Consider the following 9615-nt stretch of genomic DNA (forward strand, 5'->3'; position numbering starts at 1 on the left):
GGAGCCAGGTGTGCCTGGGAAAGCAGAAACCAGAGCAGTAGGTGCCAGACAGTAATTAATTAAGGTAACCAGGGAGTCATTGGCAGGGGATTGCTGAGGGTGATATGGAAATAAAGGTACGTGACTGGTCTCAGGGACTATATGGGGTGTGTGTGTGTCTGTTTTTTTCCTTTGTCTATTAACTTGCCTTCTTGATCTGTATAAATTAAGAGACCTGAGCCCTGGGAGGGGACTCACTTTTCTGAATGTATTAGCAGAGCAGCTTTGCTAACAGAGCGGTCTGACAAATTGTGAGTCTTGAGTCTAACTTTGACAGCAACAACAAGACTGCCGCTGTATTACGCAACAACAGATCCCAAAGTGACCCCTTTGAGGTCAAAACGGGAGTCCAGCAAGGCTGTGTCATTGCCCCATCACTGTTCTGCATCTTCATGGCCATGACCCTTCACCTCATGGGTGACAAGCTGCCAGATGGCGCGAAGATTGTCTATAGAATGAGCAGGGAGCTCTTCAGTCTCAGGAGACTGATTGCTAAAAGCAAGACCTCCACATCTCGATCATGGAGCTCCACTACGCGGATGATAATATGGTTGTTGCTCTTTCTCCCACAACCCATCAGACCATCTTAAGTGCCTTCGCTGAAGCATACGAGAATCTCGGCCTCACACTAAACATCAAAAAAAATCAAGGTGCTTCATCAACCTTCACCGATGGGACAGTCTCATGCACCTTCTATTGACGTCAATGGAGAACTGCTGGAAAATGTGGACCACTCCCCATACCTTGGAAGTCATCTTTGCGCTAAAGTTGACACCGAAGCAGAAATCCAACATTTTCTGAGCCGTGCCAGCTCTGCTTTCACCCGCCTGAGACAAATGGTCTTCAAGAACTGGGACATCTGTCCCAAGACAAAGCTCCTTGTATACCGTGCAGTGGTTGTTCCAACGCCACTGTACACATGCAACCAGGACCACATACAAGTGTCATTTGAAGGCCCTTGAACAACATCATCAATGCTGCCTCAGGAGAATCCTACATATCTCTTGGGAAGATGGACCACATGGTTCGGCTGTCTGATCAGCGCCTCCCAGAACAGATTCTGTTTTCTGAGTTGGAGGAAGGATGGAGGAGTGTTGGGGGCCAGTGGAAGTGATACAAGCACATGCTGAAGGCACACATGAAAAAGTGCAGCATTGGTGCTGACGCTTGGAAGAACCTTGCCCAGGACCGTCCCCAGTGGAGAGCGGTAATCCCTGAGGCGGTGGTGCAATTTGACAGGTCCCGCCACAGTGCAGACAACGAGAGGTGGAGGAGGAGAAAAGAGTCAAAAACTGCCCCACGCCCCTCCAACTGCTACTAACACCTGCCCCTGCTGGGATAAGACCTGCAGCTTCAGAATTGGGCTGCTCAGCCATCAACGGATTCACAAATGGGAGGGTGACATGAAGACGTCACACTCGTTATCGAGTGACCGCCAAGTACGTACGTATGCACTGCAGAACAGTAGGAAACACACGCAACCACGTCAGGGGCATAAAACCCTCCCACACCCCATTGTGCCACACAGTGAAAGCTGAGTAGTAACAGAGAGGAAGCCGTGCTAGTCTATACACTATCAAAACAAAAAGCAGTCAAGTAGCACTTTAAAGACTAACAAAATAATTTATTAGGTGATGAGCTTTCGTGGGACAGACCCACTTCTTCAGCCCATAGCCAGACCAGAACAGACTCAATATTTAAGGCACAGAGAACCAAAAACAGTAATCAAGTAATCAACAGCAATCAAGTAATATTTTTTTTCTGATTTGCTCACCTTGATCATTTTTTTCTGATTTGTCCTCCTTGATTACTGTTTTTGGGTCTCTGTGCCTTAAATATTGAGTCTGTTCTGGTCCGGCTGTGGGCTGAAGAAATGGGTCTGTCCCACAAAAGCTCATCACCTAATAAATTCTTTTGTTAGTCTTTAAAGTGCTACTGGACTGCTTTTTTGTTTTGATAGTGAAAGCTGAGGTATGAGCTGACCTGTGGCTGGGCCTGGTCCTTTGGGACTGGAAGAACCTGTGTGCATTTGGTGAGACTGGCTTCCAACACTTCTCGCCCGTGCAAGGAGTTGACACTGGTGGTGGCACTGGGGAACTGGAGCATTGGAGGGGTGTTCCAGTTCGCCAGCCTGGCGACAGGCACGCTGTGTGACTGGCTGGGTGCGTGCAGGGGAGGACGTGAGCCATGGGCAGCGAGCCGCCTTGTCTCTGAGCGACTCACCCTGACCCGTGCCCTTGGTATGCCCAGTTTTCTGAGCAGCTCCTGGCACAGCTGCCAACTGCTGCCCACACCAGCTAATGGCAGCTTTCTCAACACCTACTCTGCTGGAACAAGAAAGTGAATGAGCCACTCTCACCCCTTTGCCTAAGGCCCCTGGCCAAGCACTGGCAGGGCAGGGAGCTGGGCTCCCACCCCTCGGGTGCCCAAGCCAGGCGCTGGCAGGGTGGGGATCAGGGTCTGCCACCCCCGGGGCGCCCAGGCCAGGTGCTGGCAGGGCAGAGAGCTGGGTCTGCCACCCCCCAGGGTGCCCAGGCCAGGCGCTGGCAGGGTGGGGATCAGGGTCTGCCACCCCCGGGGTGCCCAGGCCAGGCGCTGGCAGGGCAGGGATCAGGGTCTGCCACCCCTGGGGTGCCTGGGCCAGGTGCTAGCAGGGCGGGGAGCTGGGTCTGCCACCCCCGGGGTGCCCGGGCCAGGCACTGGCAGACTGGAGAGCTAGGTGTGCCACCCCCGGGGTGCCCGGGCCAGGCGCTGGCAGACTGGAGAGCTAGGTGTGCCACCCCTGGGGTGCCCGGGCCAGGCGCTGGCAGGGCAGGGAGCTGGGTCTGCCATCCCCAGGGTGCCCGGGCCAGGCACTGGCAGGGCGGGGAGCTGGGTCTGCCACCCCCAGGGTGCCCGGGCCAGGCACTGGCAGGGCGGGGAGCTGGGTCTGCCACCCCCGGGGTGCCCAGTCCATGAAGTGCCACTATGCCTTCCCTCGCTCTCCCGCAAAGAGAGGGGCCTGGGCTTCCTTCACCTCCTGCCTCCCCTTCGCAGAGGGCAGGAAACTCCCGACCTGTTCCCTGCCGTTGGCGCCCGTCCCGGCTGCCAGCCAGCGACACGCTCCGCAGGCAGGCGTGCGCATCCCTCGCTCCGTGCCCAGCGCCCACCCAACGCCTGCAGGGCCACCCAGCCCTCGGCGCCCACACAAGTCCCATTTCCAGACTCCAGGGCAGGTCTCCCACTGCAGCAGCGTCCCCAACAGGGCGGCTCTGGGTGGGGAGCAGAGCGCCAGGCACCGAGTCGGGGCAGTGCCCCCATCAGTGCCCACAGGCTCGGGGCCTGGGGACCCAGCCACCTCCTGTCATGGAGGCGCCCCGGCCCGCCTGCAGCCCAGCCTTGGAGGGCGTCCCACGACTAGGGGCTGGCGAGGATACTGGAGAGAGCACGTCGAAAGCTTTGGTGGCATTACCAGCTCACAGATCTGCCAGCATGAAGCCCTGGTCTGCCTCGGCACCACAGCCCACTCCCCTCTCAGCTTCCCTGGCCCACCTCAGCCCCCCACACCTAGGCTCCCCCCAGGCCCCGGGGTCCCAGCACCTCCGTCCGGACCATGAGCTCTCCCCCGGTGCATTACAGGCTCCGCACCCAGGGCTGCGTGCAGAGGACTCGAGGCAGGAGACTCAAGGGCTCTGCCATCCCTGGGGGCACCACCCCCACTGTGCCCATCCGTTCTGGGGAGCGAGCGCCCAGGCAGGGCAGGTGGCCAGTCCCGTCGGATGGAGGGAGCAGTGGGGGGCCCCTGCCTGAACCTCTCCTCGCCATGCAACTAAGACACCCTGCACCAGTGGCCGCACAGCCGTGCCGGACCAGCCCACGGGGAGCCCCAGGCACCCACGCAGGCGGCTGGTCTGTGCTGCTGCAGGACCAGTGCCCGGCTGGCACCTGCCCTCCAGGGCCGCACCCCCATCCCACTGCCCTGCAGCCGGCCTTGGAGAGCCCAGCCTGCCCCCCTCCCACGCCGCCAGTCCTAACCTCACACCCTAACCACTGGGCTGCCCTTCCCTCTAGTCCAGACCTGCCCTGCTGCCCCCGGGCCTAATCTTTAGTTACGACGTGGGGAGAGCAGTCCCCTGCTGCGCTCAGCATGGCTCACAGACAGCCCTGCCCTGCAGCACTCACGCGGGCCAGGCCAGGGGACGCTTTTCTGCCCTGTGCCTCTGCTACCCGCAGGAGCGCCTCACAGGTAAAGCAACTCACCGCCCGGCCAGAGGTGGACGGTGGGAAGGTGCCACCCCTCGGCACCTCCATGCGCAGCCCCTGCAGGATCAGGCCCCCAGGCTGGGACAACACTAGTCGCTACATGCAAACGGCAGTCGGGCACCTGGACGGAAAGGCCTAAAGGGACGTTCTGATGCCAGCGTCTGGCCTCCCGCCCAGTGCAGGCAGCCTCGTCAGAGCAGCCACACAGGCTCAGACCAATGGTCCTGTCCAGGCCAGGGTCCTGTCTCCAACAGCGGCCAGTGCCAGGTGCCCCGAGGGAGTGAACGGACCAGGGACCCATCAGGCGACCCCTCTGCCATCACCCAGTCCAGCCTCTGACATGCAGAGATTAGACACCCTCCTGCCCAGCCAGGCTCCGAGCCATCGCTGGACCTGCCCATCAGCGTGCTGGCCTGGCTTTGCGAATGCCTCTGGTGAGGAGCTCCCAGGCTGACCCTGTGCCCTGCTCCGTTTTTAACCTGCTGCCTGGAAACGTCACGTGATGACCCCACGTTCCTGCGGTGGGAGGAGTGACGAGCACGCCCTTACTCACGTGCCTGACACCGGCCACGCTTTTAGAGAGCTCCATCGCCTCCCCAGGCGTCCCTTTGCCGGGTTGTGAAGTCCCAGCCCCACTGATCTCTCCTTGTGCAGAAGCCGCTCCAAACGCCTCGTCTTTCCGGTGTCCCTCTCCTGAACCTTCCCAGGTCCAGCACACCTTTCTGAGGCTGGGCCATCACCCCCTGCACCGAATGCAAGAGCTGGGCGCACTTTACAGCAGCAATAGGAGGTTTTCTGTCTTATCCTCCATCCCTTTCACAGCGAGTCCCAACTTCCCGCTAGTCCTTTGCGTCTGCTGCAGCACACTGAGTGCCTGTTCTCCGAGAACCACCCGCCGTGACTCCAAGATCTCCCCTGAGTGTTAGCAGTAATTTAGACCCCTCTCTTTCGACACACAGTGCTGGGATGTTTTCCAATGCGCATTACTTTGCATTTACTAGCAAAGCATTTCCTCTGCTGTTTTGCTACTCAGTCCCCAGCACAGTGAGATCCTTCTGAAGCACTTCACAATCTGGCTTGGACTTATCTGGAGCCGTTTTGTCACCTGCAAATTCTGTCACTTTGCTGATTACCTTTTTCTCCAGATGAGTGGGGAATATGCTGAAGAGGACTGGTCCCAGCATGGACTCCTGGGAGACAGCATTAGTTACCTCCCTCCACTCTTTATCTATCCCTGCCTTTTCTTTCCTGGCTTTTAACCTGTTATCAATCCAGAAAAGGACCATCCCTCTTACCCCACGACGACTTACTTTGGTGAAGAGCCTTTGGGGAGGGACTTGTCAAAGGCTTTCTGGAAATATGAGTGCCCACTGGATTCCCCTTCTCCATAGGCTTGTGACCCCCTTGAAGAATTGCAATAGATTGGTGAGGTGCAATTTCCCTTCCCAGAAACCATGTTGATTCTCCCCCAACAAACTATGTTCATATGGGGGATGACAGTAGGTTACAAACTACAGTTAGCAGCACCGAACTGTACATGTGAATCTCTTCAGAACTCTTGAGTGAACACCATCTGGTCCTGGCAACTTATCACCGTTTACTTTCTGCATCTGTTCCAAGCCTCCCTTAACGCTACCCCAACCTGGTAGAGCTCCAGAGATGTATCACCTCAAAAGAAGGGCTCAGCTTTGGGAATCCCCCTCATGTTCTCAGCCACGAAGACCAATGCAAAGAATTCAGAGTTTCTCCGCAATGGCTTTATTGCCACCGAACGCTCCTTCAGCATCTCGCTCATCCAGGGGCCTCGCTGGCTGCGGAGCAGGGGTCCTGCATCTGCTGGGTTATAAAAATGTTGCTGTTCCTTGCAGAGTCTTTGCCTAGCTGCTGTTCACATTCTTTTCTGGCCTTCTCCACTATGTTTTAACACACCCTTGGTCAGAAGCCCTGCTGCCACTTCCCCACCAGGACTGCACGCCCACTGTCCACAGCCAGCCTTTGCGCCTCTCACCGCTGCCCTTATTTTGTTGTTTCACCTCGCTGGTACTTTGGGGCTCTTTTACTGTGGTTTTGGGTTGTTCAGTTTAGGATACACCTTTACACTGAGGCTCTAGGACGGGACCTGCAAGCAGTTCCCAGGCAGCTGGCAGGGATTTCACGTGTGGCCTTGCCCTCTTTAATTTCTGTTTAACTAACACCCTTACTTTTGCCCGGCCCCCCTGTGGAATTAAGCGCTGCTGTGTTGGGCTAACGTGGTGTTTCCCATGCTGTAGGACTGTTTGACTCCATTCCATTACAGTCTCTATTTCCACGCAGTCCAGCTACTGCCAGCCCTTGGACCAGGTCCTGGGCTCCACTTAGGACTAACCCAGACCGGCCTCTCCTCCAGTGGGTTCCAGGGCCAGCTGCTCCAAGCAACAGTCACTTAAGGGGACAAGAAACTTTATGTCTGAATCTCCCCCCAGCGACCTCTCCCCAGTTGCGTCCAGCTCCACAGCCGGTGATGTGCCCAGAGACTGTGCATAGAAAGGCAGGCACTCTCGACGCAAAGCCCCCACGTACCGGAGAACGTGCCCCGCCCCGCTGGCGTCTGCTCCCACAGCTACGCCAATCTCCAGGGCTAACGCCTGCGAGTTACCCGCTGCTTCCCGCTCCAGCCCTGGGGTCTGTGCTTAAAAACCCAAACCGCTTTTCACCATTGCGACCCCCTGGGGTTTTCGCACGGAGAGAAATGAGCCCCGGCAGCTTCACGTCTGGTGGCCTGGGCGAGGCTGGACAGACAAGTAAATCCAGCACAGGAAGATGTGGTTAAACACCTTGAGGTGGGGGGTGATGTAAAAAGCATTTCCACGCACCTCAGGTTTTGGGTATTTCTACACAAATGCTGACAACTGTCAACACAAGTTGTGGAATATGCACACGCCAGATCACTTACACCGACATTTCGATACCTGCTTGACACACACACACAAAGCACAGGCTGTGCGTGGGTAACCCACACACCGGGGTCATCGTCCCACGTAGTGGCTCCGAGGCCACGTACAGAGAGAAAGGAGGAGTCTCCTCTGCAGATGCAGCCGGCAGCCAGCTGGCTCTTGGCTCACACCGTAGAGACGCCTGCACTACGCACTGGAGTTCGCAGGCTGGCGTCTGCCCGTGCTCCAGTAACCAGCCAAGCCTAACGGGCCAGTTCTGGCCCAGAACGCAGGTCTCCTTCAAACAGGGCAAAGGCGCTCGGACCACTGCCTGCCCCAGGAACTCTGCAATCCAGGCCAGGGTCTGCCCGCAGGGCTGACAACAAACCCACTTGTGCACGCAGCAGAAACGCGGCCGAAGGGATCAGATCCACCCGCCTGCAGGGCACCAGCTGGCCTGGGAATTCCTGTGCTGGTGGCAGAGCAGCCCAGGGGAAAGGAGCAGTGAGACCAGGCTGGTGAGGTGCACAGCAACTGGAATGAGCCTCTCCCACCAGCCAGGCCAGTGCTGCAAGAGGGAACCGGGGCTGCAGGAGCCCACAGCCTGCGTGTTGGTGTGGGGAGCCCTACAGACCTCCCTGGAGCCTGGCCGGGCAGCAGCAGCCCCACAAGGCTCTGGAGACTGCCCGACCGGCGGTGCAGCCACTTACTTGTAGGTGAGGCCATCAGCAATGGCGAACAGCTGCTGTGCTGTCAGGCCGTCCTCGGGCACGTAGCCCGTGCCCCCGCTGATCAGGTAGTCAGCCATGCTGCAGGGAGAGGGCAGAGTGTTAACGCCGGCCGACGAGGGTGAGGCTGGCCACCTGCCCCACCTGAGAACCTGGGAGTGGGGTCCGGGGGCTGCAGCTCCCCCTGACTTTCACCCGGTTCCATTAGCTACAGGATTTACAGTTTGGGTCAATGGCTCTCTGCTCCCCCACTTTAACACTGCTCCAGCCCCCCACTGCCCCAGCGCATCCCAGTGGTGCCAGCAGGGGGGACACACCAGCTCACACAGGGAGTATGGGCCCAGAGTCCAGCTCTGGGGGGCTTGGGGGGGAGGGGCTGCCCCACATCTGGTTCAGTGGGCTGCAGGGTGGGAGCCAGGTGCCTCCGCCCCCACCCCCAACTGCAGGGAGGGGCCATGTGCTTCAGCCCCCCCCCATCCCCCAGGCTGCAGGGCTGGAGCCAGGGATCCCCACCCCCCGGGCTGTAAGGAGGGGCCATGTGCCTCAGCCCCCCATCCCCCAGGCTACAGGGTGGGAGCCAGGGATCCCCACCCCCGGACTGCAGGGAGGGGCCATGTGCCTCAGCCCCCCATCCCCCAGGCTGCAGGGTGGGAGCCAGGGATCCCCACCCCCGGGCTGCAGGGAGGGGCCATGCGCCACAGTGCCCCGCTTCCCCCACCCCTCGGGCTGCAGGAAGAGGCCGCGCGCCCCAGGCCCCCGGCTCAGGGCGGCAGAGAGGGCGCAGCCCCGCGGTCCCCGGGGCTGCAGAGTGGGAGCCGGGTGCCCCCGCCCCTCGTCTGCAGGGAAGGGCCGCGCCCAGCCCCGGAGCCGAGCGGAGCAGGCCCGGCCCGGCGCGGCTCAGCGGGGCCGCCACCCACCTGGGCGAGGAGCGCGGCGCCTGCCGGCTCCGGGCCGGGCCAGGGCCGGGGGAGCGCTCGGCGGCCCGGCGGCTGCTCCCGGCGCACACGCAGGCCGGGCCGGGCCCGCCCCGCGGGGGAGGCGAGGCGCAGCGCAGCGCAGCGCAGCGCACGGACACGCCCCGCAGCCCCCGCGCCCCGCGCCGCTACCTCCCGGGCTCCCCCTCGCCCATGGCTCGGCCGCGCTGCTGTGGTGCCGCCCGCCGGCAGGCTGCTCGCCTGGGGCCGGGCCGGGCCGGGCCGGGAGGCGGCCGCAGGAGGGGCCGGGGGCGGAGAAGGCAGCGGCCCTGCCCACGCTGGCGGCGAGCCAGGAGCGGGGCTAGGCCGTCCTGATCCCCGCGACCCCCGGGCTCCGTGCGCTGCTGGGCCAGGGGCCCGTGGGGCCGGACCGAGATATGCATCAGCAGCCGGACCCTGGGCCCTCACCAGCCCTGTCCGCCCAGGCCGGGGGCTGGCAGTGCCCCGCTGCCCATCTGGGCTGTCTCCCAGCTCCCCCGGCCCTGGCGCCCCGTGCGGAGCTGTACGGTGCCAGGCCTGCAACCGCGCCCCAACACCCTGGGGCGTTGTGACCCCGGCCTCAGCCCTGGGGGCCCAGGTCAGATCTTGGGTCTGCTCCAGCCTCTGCTGGCTGTGCATGGCCCTGGCGCAGGGCCTGGTGCGGTGGGCAGGGCAGGGCACGGGGTCTCATACCCCCAGACTGCAGCCAGGCTTTACACACCGGTTCTGCTTGGGAGCTGC

General features: G+C 60.8%; 1 protein-coding gene across 4 annotated transcripts in view; it reads right to left on the reverse strand.

Annotated features, from left to right (window-relative positions):
- IMPDH1 (inosine monophosphate dehydrogenase 1) overlaps positions 1–9123 on the reverse strand; it is a 50577-nt gene extending 41454 nt beyond the window's left edge. For 3 of the 4 annotated variants that reach the window (XM_074976717.1, XM_074976693.1, XM_074976707.1), the window contains exons 1-2: positions 9028–9123; positions 7904–8002 (exon numbers count right to left, since the gene is read on the reverse strand). In XM_074976717.1, coding sequence (XP_074832818.1) covers positions 7904–8002; positions 9028–9050 — 122 coding nt within the window. In that variant the 5' untranslated portion in view covers positions 9051–9123. Of the gene's footprint in view, positions 1–7903; positions 8003–8838 lie in introns of all 4 variants that reach the window. The other variant, XM_074976698.1, reaches the window with a different exon arrangement.
- Positions 9124–9615: the final 492 nt, after the last annotated feature.

This window comes from Carettochelys insculpta, chromosome 1 (genome assembly GCF_033958435.1).
Source record: "Carettochelys insculpta isolate YL-2023 chromosome 1, ASM3395843v1, whole genome shotgun sequence".
NCBI lineage: Eukaryota > Metazoa > Chordata > Testudines > Carettochelyidae > Carettochelys > Carettochelys insculpta.